The sequence below is a fragment of the Symphalangus syndactylus genome, chromosome 10 (assembly GCF_028878055.3).
Source record: "Symphalangus syndactylus isolate Jambi chromosome 10, NHGRI_mSymSyn1-v2.1_pri, whole genome shotgun sequence".
NCBI classification, from domain to species: domain Eukaryota; kingdom Metazoa; phylum Chordata; class Mammalia; order Primates; family Hylobatidae; genus Symphalangus; species Symphalangus syndactylus.
This window is the reverse complement of record NC_072432.2, coordinates 13,108,106-13,125,591: the sequence shown is the minus strand read 5'-3', so window position 1 is coordinate 13,125,591 and position 17,486 is coordinate 13,108,106. Positions and strand designations below refer to the sequence as shown.

Sequence of the window (17,486 nt, the reverse complement as noted above, 5' to 3'; positions counted from 1 at the left end):
TCTCATTTTGTTTTAAGCTATTCTTTTTTAACAGCTGACTTGAGGTCATATCAAATTGTTGGTTTTGTTGTCTTGAAAGACCAAATTCCCTGTTTTCTTCATTAGAATCTCATTAAATCTCATTTGCTGATTTTTCCTTTGTCTTCTGGCATCTACTTCTAACTGCCTCTCAGTTTCAGTTTTTTCTGACATGATTGCATCAAATTCATTCAGCCAGCGTTTATGGAGTGCCTTCAGTAGGTAAGCCGTTGTACTAGGTGCTGGAGATATGAGTGAGAAGCAGATAGAGACCCAAGGTATGTGTTATAGGAATTGACAGACAGTGTTCAATGATAATCAAATGAAATGATAGGCCAGTAAGAGAAACTTGATCATGTATAGCAGCTACTTGAAAATCTGCCCTGACTGCTGGGCCTGAGAAACTGTTCACTGATACCAGTATACACCTCAGTTCCTACTTGGGTAAGATGGAATCACAGGATTAGAATATGATCAGCCTTTTTTTTTTTTGAGACAGAGTCCCACTCTGTTGACCAGGCTGGAGTGCAGTGGCGCGACCTTGGCTCACTGCGACCTCTGCCTCCTGGGTTTAAGCGATTCTCCTGCCTCAGCATCCTGAGTAGCTGGGATTACAGGTGCATGCCACCAGGCTCAGCTAATTTTTGTATTTTCAGTAGAGACATGGTTTCACCACGTTGGTCGGGCTGGTCTCAAACTCCTGACCTCAGGTGATCTGCCTGCCTTGGCCTCCCAAAGTGCCAGGATTACAGGCGTGAGCCACCACGCCCAGCCAGAATATGATCAGCCTTGATTACAAGTTAGTCATTAGGTTGACTGCAGTGACTCTAGAAATGTTAATTAGATAACTGAATAATTATGCCACTTAAGGGAGCCATCCTGGAGGTTTTTGTTTTCTCTTCTGTGGTTATTTTGGGAAAAGTTACCAAGAAGTAGACTCAGCCAGTGTGAAAAAGTGAAGAAAAATAACACTAAGTTCTTATAGCATACAAGCATCTCTATGTACCTAGATGGCCGGGTAATTTTTACTTTGATTTTACTGGGCCTTTGGAGTCACTTATATCTCCTTCAGTTGGGATAAGGCTAAAGAGAAGATGCCACTTGATGGTAGTAAGTGATCCTGTAAAGCTGCAGTTTCTTTTGATAGAACTCTATTACCACATATAAATGTACACCCCAAGATTTTCATTATTACTTTTAAGACCACTGTGCACACGTAAAATACTAAGAAGCTAAACTTAATATCTACAGGTAGAAGTTTTAAATTCAAGATTTTAACCAAATAACAGAGTTAATGCTAAAATATCACTTTTGAAATTTATGTCGAATATTAGCATTCTAATATTTAATATTTTTCTATTTTTGAAATAGGAAATGGAAAAGAGGCAGTAGGTTTTTCAAAAGTGTATCATAGGTGAGCACTTCTTACAGAAGAAGAAAACTAAGAGGTAGTGCTATTTACCTCCTCAGCACTAAGGTTATCTTTATTTTTGTTTATTTTTATGAAGAGATGGGAGTCTCACTATGTTGCCTAGGCTGGTCTTGAACTCCTGGCCTCCAGTGATGCTCCTGCCTTGGCCTCCGAAAGTGCTGGGATTATAGGCACGAGGCACCACGCCCGGCCAGTAATCTTTAGCTTCTAGAAACAATCACATTTCCTTAAGATTTTGCAATTAGGTTTAGAGGTGCTCACTTGCTTTTTCAAATATGGGTTGGATATGTCCAAAAAAAAGTTTTGCCTCTAAAATGAAAAATGATTTTTACCAGATTACAGAAAGGAAGATGCATAAAGATGTGCCTTTAAAAAGCTTTTTTAAAGTGCAAGTTCTGCAATTTGACTTTTGAAAAGACGTTCATTTTAGGAATTGATTTTTTAAGGAAAGTTGTAAACACAGGAAAGCACAGAATTACAGTGGTTCAGACTTGCATCTTAGCACCAAAATCCACTATACAAATGCAGACAGCATAAAGTAACCTAGTTTCGCTTTAAATTTGTTGCTTATTTTATTCTGCCTTATAAATGTCATTGGCCTTTTGTTAGAACATAATTTACTACTTTATTTGAAATAAAGTCTAAGATTTAGCATGTAAGTGGTATTACTCAGAAATGGTTTAAATGCAAATGAAATAACAGTTCTACCAGGAGTACTAAAAAAGATGCTGTGTTCAAGGTATATTAAATTTGTGTGAAACTTGATTCACAGACACAGAGGGCTTCCAGAGAATTTGGAACTATGATTCAGAATTCATTTAGCAACATTAACAATGTGTATAATTAGCCATCTGAGGTAACATCCTGAGCGATTTTAAATATGTGCAGAATTTGGGACCAACAAAAACAAGTGGGGCTGGGCATGGTGGCTCACACCTGTAATCCCAGCTACTTGAGAGGCTGAGGCAGGAGGATCACTTGAACCCGGGAGGTAGAGGTTGCAGTGAGCCGAGATTGCGCCACTGTGCTCCAGCCTGGGCAACAAAGCAAGACTCCATCTCAAGGGAAAAAAAAATGTGTAAAGCAAATCACCCTCCCTTGTGTGGGTGGGCCTCGTCTAACCAGTCGAAGGCCTGAATAGAACAAAAATGCTGACCTGCCCAAGTCAGAGGGGATTCTCTAGTGTACGGCCTTCGAACTTCATCTGCAGCATCAGCTCTTCCTGCCTGGTGGCTTTTGAGCTGGAACACTGGCTCCTCCCTGGGTCTTCTGTACCATCATCAGCCTACTCTGCAGATTTTGGATTTACAAGCCTCCATAATCACATGAGCCAATCCTTATTGTAAATCTCCTGTGGGTTCTGTTTTTCTGGAGAACTCTGGCTAATCCAGGCCTCAGAAACTCAAAAGGGACCCAGGGACCAACATTATGAAGAGAATTTTGGCTAAAAATACTGGGCTATCACAGGCACCACAGCAAGGCTATTCTTGCTTTAGTATAAATCTCTACAGAGGGCAACAGGGCTTTAGTATAAATCTCTACAAAGCACCTAAGATCAAGTAACCCCCATTCGTATTCTGTGCTCACCATATAACCCTCTCATAATCGTACTTCCCGTGTAACTAGCAGTGGAAAAATGGACGCGATCTGCAAGGTTAAGGACCTGAGACTCAACAGCAGTGAAATGATCAGCTGGGCATGGTGGCTCACACCTGTAATCCCAGCAATTTGGAAGGCTGAGGCGGGAGAATCACTTGAGCCCAGGAGTTTGAGACCAGCCTGGGCACCGTAGCGAGACGTCGTCTCTGCAAAAAATAAAAATTAGCCAGGCATAGTGACATGCACCTGTAGTCCCAGCTGCTAGGGAGGTTGAAGTGGGAGGATTGCTTGTGCCCAGCTTGAGGCTGCAGTGAGCTATGATCATGCCACTGCACTCCAACCTGGGCAACAGAGCTAGACCCTGTCTCAAAAGAAAAAAAAGAAAAGATATTAATAAATGATCACAGTAAACACCAAATTTAAGGCTCTGTCCAGATGCTGGCTTGTCTCGGCACCACCTTGATCCACACACTTCGGCATCTAAAAATGCAACAAAATCCTAAAAGCTCATTTGTAAAATGTTTATTTTCTTTAGATGTGTTTACAGGCTTTATAAACCACCCTGATATCTGGTTCATTTTAATTAACCACCCTGATATCTGGTTCATTTTAATTATTCAAACCAAAGGATATGTGCAAAAGTGACAGGGGAAAGATGTATATTAATATATATAATTTCCCAAACTATAAACCTTCAAGGCCGTTTGAGAAAGCTATAGAGCTGAGGCACGAAGTAATCCTTGTAATGCCCGTCGATGAATCCTTTTCCACTGTTGTGCACAAACCAGCAGGTAACGTCCGTTCCAAACACGAGATCCGTTCTGTAGTCTTTCTGTAAGCCCCTGCAAGGAAGCAAGGCATGTGGTTAGGGGGAGACTGAGGGACGGCTGGCCGGGCACCTGTAGACACAAGACCCCCTCTTTTCCTTGCTGTTCTTTGTGTTCCTTCTGTCACCACATCTGCCGCCCCCCCACCTATCGCTGCTCCCCAAGTCATGTGAAAAAGAAACACCAAGTCTGGGGCTTGGTGTTGGAAGGACAGAGAATCAGCGGAGCGTCCTTAGAGCACTCGAAGAACCCTTAGAGTTGACCCATGTGGGCTTTTCCAGCAAGGGAAACAGTAGCCAGTGGAAAGAAGGCAGGAACAAGACTCCACAGTGTTGAGGCTGACCTCACAGGTCACTTAAAGAATGAGTCAGCAGCCAGGCATGGTGGCTCGCGCCTGTAATCTCAGCACTTTGGGAGGCTGAGGTGGGTGGATCACTTGAGGCCAGGAGTTCAAGACCAGCCTGGCCAACATGGTGAAACCCTGTCTCTACTAAAAATTAAAAGAAAAATTACCTGGGCCTGGTGGTGTACGCCTGTAGTCCCAGCTACTCGGGAGGCTGAGGCAAGAGAATTGCTTGAACCCAGGAGGTGGAGGTTGCAGTGAGGCAAGATCGCATCACTGCACTCCAGCCCGGGCGGCAGAGTAAGACTCTGTCATTGAAAAAAAAAAAAAAGAATGCATTGGCGGCACCTCTTAACTGCACTTTCTCTGTGTTTAAGGGTGATACCTGCTGTTTCTGAGCAGATTCATGTCCTCCACTTGAAGGGCAAAGTAGCCAACAATTTGTTAAGGATCTGGCACATTGTGTGAATGAGCCTTAAAAGTATCACTGTGCCCAGCCCATGGGACAGCTCAGTTTCAGTTATGAACCATGAGGTGCTTGCAGTGGACCAAATGAAGGCCCAGCATTTAGTTTTTGTCATTATAGTAAATATATATATATAGATATATACACACACATATTTATTTATATATGCATATATACATATATATACATATTTTATGAGATGGAGTCAGGCCGGAGTGCAGTGGTGCTATCTCCACTTAGTGCAACCTCTGCCTCCTGGGTTCAAGCAATTCTCCTACCTCAGCCTCCTGAGTAGCTGGGATTACAGGCGCCCGCCACCACACCCGGCTAATTTTTGTATTTTTAGTAGAGATGGGGGGGTTTCAACATGTTGGCAAGATGGTCTTGAACTCCTGACCTCAGGTGATCCACCCACCCCGGCCTTGCAAAGTGCTGAGCCACTGCGCCTGGCCTTTTATATATTATGTATTTATTTATGAGACAGGTCTCACTCTGTTACCCAGGCTGGAGTGCAGAGGCACAATCATAACTCACTTCAGCCTCGAACTCCTGGGCTCAACGGATCCTCCCACCTCAGCCTCCTGAGTAGCCGGGGCTATAGGCAGAATCTACTACACTTGGCTAATTATTTTTATATTTATTTTTATTTTTGTAGAGATGGAGTCTTACTATGTTGCCCAGGCTGGTCTTGAACTCCTGGTCTCAAGTGATCCTCCCACACTGGCCTCTCAAAGCATTGGGATTACAGGCATGAGCCACCGTGCCTGGCAGTAAATGCCCTTCTGCCAACTTCAGATGACTTAATATTAACATTATTAATTTGTGCTCACCATTGCTTCTGTGACACATGCTCACTGATTCCCGTCGGTACCTCGTTCCTCCCATAAACTGATACTAATTGAATGGTGTATTCACTAAGAATCCATTGTTTCAGTTCACAAATCTACTTTCGTGGCAATACTTCCGACTACAATTTTATGGTTATCATTGTAATGTTATGGTTTAATTAAGTATGTCAAAGCCAATGACATTTGTGTGCATGAAGAATCTCTTCTAATAAAGCAAAGTTGGCTGCTTTGTAAAAACTCTAAAAAGGGGTAAGCTGCTTTCAAACGGTATCAAATTTGGCATGGGTGAGACAACTGTAAAGCACTGGGAAAAAATATCAAGATTTGTAAGACTTTTACACTCAGAACGCGTTACGAGCGTCTAAGTTCTCACTTCAGATGAAGCATATGGGGGTGGTCTGTGTAAGAAAAGCTACAAAAAAAGCAGTCAGAGATCCATGTGCAAAAGGAAAGCTCTAGCCTGATGTAAAAATCTACATTCATTCTGCAGCACTATGGTAATAGGTGTTTTATGATTCTCTCCTTTGATCAATGTGTCCAGTTATCCAACTTGTGAAGCTCTTGTGAGGGCTTCTAAAGTATGAAGATGAGAACAACAGGTTAATTAATCTCGGCATTGCATGACCCTAGATACCCAGTCATTGTTTACATTTAAGGTGGGATATCAGAAGTGTCCTTCTGCGAATGCTGTGTGTGTCTATTCCTAATGAATTGCTAGTGTGATGTAGGTAGTGCTTACAACACTTCTTGCTCCTCTATTTTGCTGTGTGGGTCTAATTCTAACACAAGGCCTTTTCGTCACTGTCCTTACGCCCGAGGCCTACCTGGTGACAATCAGCTTCTGCCCCTTCACTTCCATGCTGGCCTCTGGCTTCTCAGGGTCCTTTCCCGGTCTCTCATTGAAGATGTGTATCTTTGGCTCCTGCATGAACTGGCCTAGCGAAACAGAATCAGACATTGATTGACATGTAATCATAGTTAAATGAAAAGACAGGCTCATTATTGGCTCCATGCTACATTTCGGTCCTCTCTCCAGGATTTCTAGGGTGGAAAGACAAGCTGAGAGGAAAAAGGAGTGGTGATGGGAGGGAGGGTCCTTCCTGGGAGCACATTTGTGCTGCTCACCATCTTTTTTCTTTATTTTTATTTTTACTTTATTTGAGGCAGGATATCCCTCTGTCACCCGGGCTGGAGTGCAGTGGTGCTATCTCGGCTCACTGCAAGCAACCTCCACCTCCTGGGCTCCAGTGATCTTCCCACCTCAGCCTCCCAAGTAGCTGGGACCACAGGCGTGAGCCACCACGCCTGGCTTATTTTTTGTAGAGACAGGTTTTCACCATGTTGCACAGGTTGATCTTGAACTCCTGGACTCAAGCGATCCACCCACCTTGGCCTCCCAAAGTGCTGGGATTGCAGGTGTGAGCCACCACTCACAACCTTTTTTTTTTTTTTTTTTTAATTTAAGAGATGGGGCTGGGCGCGGTGGCTCACACCTGTAATCCCAGCACTTTGGGAGGCTGAGGTGGACAGATCACCCGAGGTTGGGAGTTCGAGACCAGCCTGACCAACATGGGGAAACCCCGTCTTTACTAAAAATACAAAATTAGCCGGGCATGGTGGTGCGTGCCTGTAATCCCAGCTACTCGGGAGGCTGAGGGAAGAGAATTTTGTGAACCGGGGAGGCGGAGGTTGCAGTGAGCCGAGATTGCGCCATTGCACTCCAGCCTGGGCAACAAGAGAGAAACTCCATCTCATAAATAAATAAATTAATTAATTTAAGAGATGGAGTCTCCCTCTATCACCCAGGCTGGAGTGCAGTGGCACAGTCACAGCTCACTGCAGCCTCCAATTCCTGGGCTCAAGTGATCCCACCTCAGCTTCCTGAGTAGCTGGGACTCCAGGCAGGATCCACCACACCCCGCTAATTATTTTTATTTTCTAATTTTTTGGTAGAGATGGGGTGCCTAGGCTGGTCTTGAACTCCACAAGCAATCCACCTGCCCAGGCCTCCTAAAGTGCTGGGATTATAGGCATGAGCCACCATGCCTGGAGCTCATGGTCATTTTATACATGAGGTTGGTCTAGTGGATCGTGAGTAAGTCGAGCACCCTGATGGCAGGAGAGTGAGGTGAGCACCTGAGAGCATAGCTCAGATCACACGAAGAAGGTTTGTTTGTGATGTCACAGGCTTTATATTTGAGCCCTTCTTAAAATACTAGGGACAGTTGTCCAGGGTGTGTGTTCTGCTTATTATCACAGAAGTCCTAAATGGGTTCACCTTGCTTCAGTTAGAAAAAAAACCTTCAACATCAAACTTAAAATGTGCTGTCCCTTCTCTTAACTTGCCCAGTTTGTGATGCTGAAATCCTGGCCCTGGACAACCTTTTCTGGAACGGCAAAAGGTCCTGGCTGTCACATTCCCGAGTGACTCCACGCTACTATGTTGGTCCTCTGTGCTCGTGAGTCTACACCTGCCATGTCCTCAACTTATAACCACTGTCAGCCAAAGCTGCTAAAGAATTAGAGTGGCCCAACCCTTGTCAGATGGTCAATAGACGCTTTACCTATTAGTCCGTGGGCTTTAGGTGAAAACTTGTTTGTAGGGGGTATGTAGATTCCCAGAAAGTCAACATTGACGGGATGCTTCTTCCAAACACGATGAAGTAAAACAGAAAAGGACATCTCTTTGTCCAGGGTGATAGTTACCACCTTTTCTTTCTTCACTGAGATCTGCACCCTGGTGTGAAAGTCCAAGTGGAATTAAACCATTCCAGAACAGAGACCTTTTTAGAAAGTCATTCTTCTCACCCCTAATATGAACTCTTCACTCCTCCCAGACAATTCTGCTAGTTATCTAAGCGCTTGCAACAGTTTATAGCTAAATGATGGATCAACAGATACTCATTGGGAAGCTTCTACGCAGAGGACACAACCGTGGCGTTTGGCGCTCACTCTGCGATAGAGTCGGTGTGGATTTCAGCTGGAGGATTCGTTCACCGATCAGCACATACACAGTGAGTGTTCACTGATGCCAGGCACTAGACTAGGTCCTGGGACCCAGTGGTGACCAAAAACACACAGTGTCCACTGCCAGGAACAGAGTAGGGAGTGAGAACAATTTTTCTGAACCTCAACTTCCTTATATTTAAAATATTTTTAATGTTGATGTCACTGATGCCTGGATTTATCTATGCAGTCGTGTGTCACGGACAGGCCGGAGTTCAGATGGAGTCATACTTGCCTCTGATTCATGACTTGAGCCGTGTCGGACCAGGACAAGGCGAATGTGCTAGAACCATGGCTCAGGGTGATGGTCTCAGTGCTGATTTCTATTTTTATGTCTTCACTTTGGAAATAAAATCCCAGTTTTCCAAAATAGGTGCTTAGTTTTCCATTGTTGGGCTTCTTGGCACCAACAAGCTGACCATTGACTACAATTCCTACAGGAAAGAAAAAAATGATGTTTTCTCTTCTGTGCCATTTATTTTGCATGTGTGGGTACTATAATTCAAATTTATAAAAACATGGCAATATTGGAAAATCATTGTAATTTTGCTTCAAGATTTACATTAACATTTTCTTCTTTGTGATTCTCATTTTATAACATTTTAATAACAGTTGTAAAATTTAATAAAATTTAATTTTATATCAGTTATAAAATTTAATTATGTCAGTTTATAAAATTTAATTTAAATAATTTACTATCATATAGTATTTAAATTTTTTGTTGTTGTTGTTTTTGAGATGGAGTCTCACTCTGTCACTCAGGCTGGAGTGCAGTGGTGTGATTTTGGCTCACTGCAACCTCCACCTCCTGAGTTCAAGCAATTCTCCTGTCTCAGCCTCCTGAGTAGCTGGGATTACAGGTGTGTGCCACCATGCCTGGCTAATTGTTTTTGTATTTTTTAGTAGTGGGGGGGTGGTTTCATTATTTTGACCAGGCTGGTCTCGAACTCTTGACCTCAGATGATCCGCCCACCTCGGCCTCCCAAAGTGCTGGGATTGCAGGTATAAGCCATCGTCTCTGGCTCATATTTAATTATATCACAACAAGATCTGCTAGTTCATACTCAGAGACAGAGTATATATTTTGAACTATAATGGTTCAAAATAGTTAAGAATATATTTATAATTTAATTTCTCACTAATATCACTGAAATATGTAGAACTTATATTAAGCTGAGAAAGAAAGAAATCACAGGCAGTGACAGGAAAGCATGACAATGAGCTAATTGTCTAATGCAAATATAATGTATTTTTATTTTACCTGATTCTGGGTCAGAAACCAGGTTGAGGATTTTTCCAGGTTCTGAGTCAATATTGAAACAAATGTTCTTTTGGCTTTTTGGTAGATAAATGATGAAATGTGGGTCATTTTCAACTGGAAAATATACAAAGAAAATGTAAACAAAATCATTAAAAGGAAGATGATTTTGAGCACTTTGTCATTTCTGAACAAATATTGTCATTTCTGAACAAATATTAATCAGAACAAATATTTATTGTGCTTCTCCTTTATGCTCGGTACTCCTTCAGGCCTCGGGGACCCAGTGGTTCATACTCCATTATCCCTTTGTCGTGGAGCCTTCATCAGAACCCTACGTTATTTTACAAATATAGAGGATATTTATTTTGTAGCTAAAAATGTATGCACTAGACTAGATGCTAGAGATAAAAAATGAATAAGAAAGACATAAGGAATAAGAAATACACACAAATATGCACCCACAAATATAAGAAACATACACACACGTGTGTGTGTGAATGTGTGTGTAGACAGAAAAATAGAGTTGGGTGTTTTTTGAGACAGGACCTCCCTCTGTCACCCAGGCTGGAGTGCAATGTTGCAATCACGGCTCACTGCAGCCTTGACCTCCCAGGCTCAAGTGATCCTCCCAGCTCAGCCTCCTGAGTAGCTGGGGCAACATCCACGTGTCACCATGTCTAGCTAATTTTTTGTATTTTTTGTAGAGATGGGGTCTCACTTTGTTTCCCAGGCTCGTGTCAAACTCCTGAGCTCAAGTGATCCACCCATCTCAGCCTCTCAAAGTGCTGGGATTACAGGTGTGAGTCGCCTCACCCAGACTGGAGATATATTTTTTAAGGAGCCATATACAATGCAGGAAAACAAAGGAGACCCAATATTATTGTTGACGTATAGATTAATATTATTCAATTCCAAGAGCAATGAAGAATCAAGCTACTCCCAAGAAAGTCCTCCTTTGTTATTGAACCTAATTATTTTAGCTAATCCTTCCTTGCTTCTCCTCCCCCTCCCCCATCTCCCTCTCCCTCTCTTTCCCATTTAACCATTCAACAAATATTTGGTGAAGGAAAAAAAAAATCTATGTGCAATAACTAAATTTGGCAATGTTTGGTGTAACTATAAATATAAGTCATGGTCAGTAACTTCAAGAAAGTAATACTTTAGTGCAAGGGGCAGACATAATCACGAATGTAAGACAGAGTGAAGTACATGGTGCAATAATGGCTCAAGTAAAATGCTGTGAGAAAATGAAAATGATTAGTGCCCCCCAGGCAGATGGCAAGGCTGAATGGAGGAGGTGGCTTGTGAACTATCTTTAAGGTCAGAGGAGAAGGGGGAAAGACAAAAGGCTAAGGAGGGAGAGATTTTATTCTGAGTGGACAGAATGAGGAAGGAGTGGATGTAGAACAGTTTATGCTTCCTTTAGAAAATAACTCAATGCGGCCAGAGGACAGGTTCTTGAAGAATGCAGAAAAAAGGAGCTAAAAGTAGAGATCACAGAGACCCTGAGACGCTCAAGAATGGGCCTTTATTCTGTTGAGTAGCTATTAAAGGCTTCTGAGAATAAATGTGACGTGACTTGACCCTCATTTTAGGCAAGTTGTTGGTAGCAGTATTAATAAAAGGTTGCAGAGGAGTTACAGGACACTCATGCAGTGGCTGAAGCAGTCACTCAGGCCAGAAATGTTCAGTTCACACCTCCAGGTTCATGCTCTGCAGTCCACGGTTAGTTGATTTTTGTTGGAGCTGGACGCTACAAGGCATTGTAAAAACACAGAACAGGCTGGGTGCAGTGGCTCATGCCTGTAATCCCAGCACTTTGGGAGGCCGAGGCGGGTGGATCCTGAGGTCAGGCGTTTGAGACCAGCCGGCCAGCATAGTGAAACCCCGTCTCTACTAAAAATACAAAAAATTAGCTGGGTGTGGTGGTGGGCACCTGTAATCCCAGCTACTCGGGAGGCTGAGGCAGGAGAATCGCTTGAACCTGGGAGGCAGAGGTTGCAGTGAGCCGAGATGGCGTCACTGCACTTCAAGCCAGGTGACAGTGCAAGACTCTGTCCCCAAAATAAATAAATAAATAATAAAATAAAATAAGAAAAACATAGAACAAAGGCTCTTTTAAAAATAATATTTGCCAGGTGTGGTGGCTCACACCTATAACCCCAGCACTTTGGGAGGCCGAGGCGAACAGATCACGTGAGGTTGGGAGTTTGAGACCAGCCTGACCAACATGGAGAAACCCTGGCTCTACTAAAAAAAAAACAACAAAAAAACGGAAAACAAAATTGGCTGGGTGTGGTGGTGGGCGCCTGTCATCCCAGCTACTCGGGAGGCTGCAGCAGGAGAATCGCTTGAACCTTGGAGGCGGAGGTTGCGGTGAGCCGAGATTGAGCCATTGCACTCCAGCCTGGACAACAAGAGCAAAACTCTGTCTCAAAAAACAAACAAACAAACAAAAACAAAAAAAACCTTAAATAATCATTATATTATGATACCCTCTTTCTTCCTCTACACAAATATGGTAGTTTGAAATATTCTGTTTGAAGAAAATTGCTTTTATTAAAGACAACGATGGGTTTTGCCATTTAATTAACTGAAATCCCGCCAATCAGACCTTCTGATAGGCAACAGTGAATCTGTGCTGCCATATTGAGTTGACATAATTCAAGACAACAGAAATGAAGCATCATGTTTAAATGAGTCAGCACAGCTTGACATTTTGATCAGGCAGAAAGTAGATCAAGGACCTCCGTGACTAATGTTATAGATTCCTAGCACCTGAGGTTTATGGGCAGAACACTGGTCAGTGATAACAGAGCTTCTACTAGGAAGGAGAAACTTGTATCCACCCTGCAGGGAGGGTATTATCATCTCCATTTTAGAGGTGGGCTGCTTGAGCCCTAGGGAGATTTCAGTGTATGGACAAGGTCATGGGGCAGATGTGTCTCCAGGACTGTCTGACATTGAAGTCCTCATCCTTTTCACTGCATCATACAACGGAGATGAGAAACTTGGAAGAAGCACTACAGTCTTAACTGGGAAGAATATCTAAAAGTAAATTAACTTGATCTCAACAATTTTCTCCAAAAGCTTTATTTTGCAAAGCCATAGTTTAAGCAGCTCACTCCCTGGGCGTCACAGTAGTGTCTGGCTCTCAGAAACTGCTGGTCGGAAAGGCACAGTAAAAGCAACTGCTCCTCCAGCACGATCAGCTTCCGCACAGATTCCCCACTCATGCATAGCTGCAGACGTTAGCCGCTGTTAACTGAGACTTCTGCATGGTTCGTGGGACTCCCCATGGAGCTGGGGTAGGATAGGTGAGTGTTGTACAAAGCGCTACCAGCAATGGAGGTGAAGGAGCAAGTTACTTGTGGCCCAAAAATAATAACTTTAGAGATAAGCCCTAAGGGTGAGATGAAGTTACTATTTTATCATCCTATTTTATCTTATCCTATTTTATTTTGAGACAGAGTCTTGCTCTGTCACCCAGGCTGGAGTGCAGTGGCACGATCTCAGGTCACTACAACCTCCGCCTCCCAGGTGCAAGCAATTCTCCTGCCTAAGCCTCCCAAGTAGCTGGGATTACAGGCACCTGCCACCATGCCTGGCTAATTGTTGTATTTTTAGTACAGACAGGGTTTCCCCATGTTGGCCAGGCTGGATTCGAACTCCTGACCTCAAGTATCTGCCCTCCTCGGCCTCCCAAAGTGCTGGGATTACAGGCATGAGCCACCGTGCCTGGTCTCTACTTTATTTTTTGAGACGGGGTCTCCCTCTGTCACCCAGGCTGGAATGTAGTGGTGCAATGATAGCTCACTGCAACGTCGAACTTCTGGGCTCAGGCAAACATCCCACCTCAACCTCTTGAGTAGCTGGGACTACAGGTGCGCCACTACGCCTGGCTAATTTTTTGAAAAGGGCTTTTTTGGGTTTTTTTTTTGCTGGTCTCAAACTCCTGGCCTCAAGCAATCCTCTCTCACCTGAGCCTCCAGAAGTGCTGGGAATACAGGTGTGAGCCATGTGCCTTGCCCGAAATAACATTAAATGTCCATTCAAAGTCCTTGCTAAGTTTTCTCTGCTACAACGTGGTATTTGGTATGTGCTAGGCATACAACCTGGAGACCCAGCTTTGAGGCTTTCTTGATGGAAAGGTCTATATTCCAGGCAGTCAAGAAAGCTCACAACTCTAGGACCAACAGGAGCCACCCTTCTAAATTTCAAACACTCAAGTCAAGCTGGGACTTTGCACCTTCCTTCAGGGAGAGGGATGTGCTCTGTCTTTGAATGTTGAAATTTACTTTTTTCTAATCAAAAGAAAAGTAAGGAAAGAAAAGCTGCACACAGGTTTTCTAGATGAACTAGCTAATTGCCAGCAGCTGTCATCTCTGTGGGTGAAGACTGCAACGCAAGGAGCTGGGAACAGGAGAGGAGACACTCCCTCCCGTTTCCCCGGGGCAGCTCCCTGTCTCACATGCTGTGGTAGAAGATGCCAGAGAGATTGTAATGGAAAGGCAAAGAAATTGACAATGGAGGGCAAAGAAGTCTGCGACTACACAAGGAAGCCACAGCCACCAAAACTCTCACAAAGAAATACATTTTCCTGGCTTTTGGATGACCGCAGCTACTACCCAAACCTCCCACTGAAACTGTTTGCAGAAAGGTTTTTTTAAAGACTGAACAAAACTAGGATTCTGTAAATACATGATTAAAAACAAACAAGGTGGATTTCTATAGAAAAACAGGTGATCTGCCTGCCTTGGCCTTCCAAAGTGCTGGGATTACAGGCATGAGCCGCTGCACCCGGCCTCATTCACACAGTGCTTCCCAGGATTATGGTCGGCTGAGTTCTGGGACGTGCAAGCAGTGTAGAAGCTTTACCTCTCATCACATGTGGGGGTGGCGTGGACTCTAGCACCTGAGATCCTTGTGCCAGCATGGAGATCACGGGCGTTGGTGAAGGATTGGCCCAAGACGGGACGGAATCTGGAGACACTTTGCTGCCGTAATACAGGGCCCCTGTGTAGAAAAACCTGCAACTGTGAGTTTCTAGGTTTACATTTCCATGGAAATTGCTCACCGTGTCAAGAATCTGTTTTATGCACCCCCAGGTGTTGTCAGCTTAGGTTTTTCTCCTCTTTTTATTCCAGAGTTCTCTCTTCCCGGGCTGCCTCTGGCATGTTGCTGAGGGAGGAGGCCTGTGATACAGTTCTCTCTGGAGTCTGGAACCTGAGCAAGGGTGGCAGTGCGAGGAAGCACTTTATAGGGCTGGGGAAGGGCCTGGTGACTCCAGTGCAGGCCGGGGAGCTAAGTCTGGGAGAAGGCCCAGGTTACCGTGGCATCTTCCTGGCTCCCTCCCTATTCACTCACAAACAAGCCGAGCAGTTTAGTTTCCCAGAGAGGTTTCCCTACTGGTGAGAGAGATTTCACATGACAACAAAAGGCGCTTTTTGCTTTCTGATAGCCAGGCTACCTCTCTGTGAAAAAGCCATGCCTAGAAACTAATCTAGGGTTCGTTTCTCCCTAGATCTATTTATCTGTGAGGCTCCAGGCTGTTGTCACGGGGACATTACAAGTCAGAGTTCCTTGAACCCTGGACAAGTGCAGTAAACTTGGTGTCACGCTTGAACAAAATTAAAAATGCAGAACATATTCCATTGTGTACAAAGCGTTCTTAAGAATATATTTCACAGAAATCCAAATACTGCATGTTCTCACTTACCTTGGGTACTACATTGAGAAGTCCATACTGGGTACTACATGGACGTAAAGATGGAAACAATAGACACTGGGGACTTCTAGAGGGGAGAGGGAGGGAAAGGGGGAGATGTGGGGGAGGGTTGAAAAACTACTGAGTACCATGGTTGCTACCTGGGTGATGGGATCATTTGTACCCCAAGCCTCAGTAACATGCAATATATCCATGTAACTTGCACATTTAGCCCCTGAATCTAATATATATATAAAATATATATATTTTATATTTTATATGTAATATATAACATGTAATATGTTATATATAATTATATAATATAAATATATAACCATATATTTATATTATATAATTATACATTATATAGTTATATATTATATATCTAATATAAAATGTAATTATATTATATATTTATATAATTATATAGAATATATAATTATATAGAATATATAATTATATAGAATAATTATATAGAATATATAATTATATAGAATAATTATATAGAATATATAATTATATAGAATAATTATATAGAATAATTATATAGAATAATTATATAGAATAATTATATAGAATATATTATATAGAATAATTATATAGAATAATTATATAGAATAATTATATAGAATAATTATATAGAATAATTATATAGAATATATAATTATATAGAATAATTATATAGAATATATAATTATATAGAATAATTATATAGAATATATAATTATATAGAATAATTATATAGAATATATAATTATATAGAATAATTATATAGAATATATAATTATATAGAATAATTATATAGAATATATAATTATATAGAATAATTATATAGAATATATAATTATATAGAATAATTATATAGAATATATAATTATATAGAATAATTATATAGAATATATAATTATATAGAATAATTATATAGAATATATAATTATATAGAATAATTATATAGAATATATAATTATATAGAATAATTATATAGAATATATTATATAGAATATATAATTATATATAATATATAGAATATATAATATATAACATATAGAATATATAATTATATATAATAATTATATATAATATATAGAACATATAATTATATATAATAATTATATATAATATATAGAACATATAATTATATATAATTATATATAATATATTAATAATTATATGTTCTATATAATATATATTTTATATATACGTGTGTGTGTATATATCATATATGTATATATGTTTCAGTAGGACCAGTCCGCAAGAAAGAGAAAAGAAAGAGACGTATAAACCTGAGGTCTCCTAGTCCTGGGTGTGTGCACTCTCGGGGGTGCCTGGAGACTTTCTGCAGGACTCAGAGAGCATGGACTGTTTGAAAGGCAATTTCTAGAGTCTCAGTTTAGACAGACTCTTTCCTAAAGAAAGTCTTTTCTCCTAGTTTACAAGTAGAAGGCCTGTTCTTCTTCACTGCCCTCCCCCAGAGTCCTCCAGGAACCAGAACATCCATTGGAATACTGGCGTAGGGCAAAAAACCTGATTCCAATGATCAGGAGTGAATGCTTGTACAAGCCACAGGGCTTCCAATTCTTTGCTTTCAACAAAATTGAAGAAGGGCTCACGTTGTCAGCTGATAAATTATACAAAATCTTTGGGACGCTAGGTCCGTATGCATGTTTTGGCATATAATATGAAAGAGTTCAGATAAGCGAGTAACTGAATATAACCAGACACTTGCCATTTCTATCTACTCGTCTATACCACCCAATATTTATCAGGACTTCTGCCCATACACGTTCTCTTAAAAGTAGAATTGATGCTGAATCCTGTCTCTTTCAATCCATTCATAAATAATACTTACCCATGAATACATGAAAAACACTCAGTCACATTTTTCCCAGTAAGAGATTATAGAATATTTCCACTCCAGTTTTACTTCTTACGTGTAATCAAATTTATAATTTATTTATATTATTTTGCTCACTTGGCTA

At 41.6% G+C, this 17,486-nt stretch overlaps 1 protein-coding gene across 1 annotated transcript in view; it reads right to left on the bottom strand.

Annotated features, from left to right (window-relative positions):
* Positions 1 to 3,556: 3,556 nt before the first annotated feature.
* The window catches only part of ITIH2 (inter-alpha-trypsin inhibitor heavy chain 2), a 47,866-nt gene continuing 33,936 nt past the window's right edge, over positions 3,557 to 17,486 (bottom strand). Inside the window, exons 16-21 of the mRNA XM_055296471.2 lie at positions 14,679 to 14,816; positions 9,801 to 9,914; positions 8,775 to 8,973; positions 8,098 to 8,270; positions 6,358 to 6,469; positions 3,557 to 3,891 (exon numbers count right to left, since the gene is read on the bottom strand). Coding sequence (XP_055152446.1) covers positions 3,744 to 3,891; positions 6,358 to 6,469; positions 8,098 to 8,270; positions 8,775 to 8,973; positions 9,801 to 9,914; positions 14,679 to 14,816 — 884 coding nt within the window. The 3' untranslated portion in view covers positions 3,557 to 3,743. The remainder of the gene's footprint in view (positions 3,892 to 6,357; positions 6,470 to 8,097; positions 8,271 to 8,774; positions 8,974 to 9,800; positions 9,915 to 14,678; positions 14,817 to 17,486) is intronic.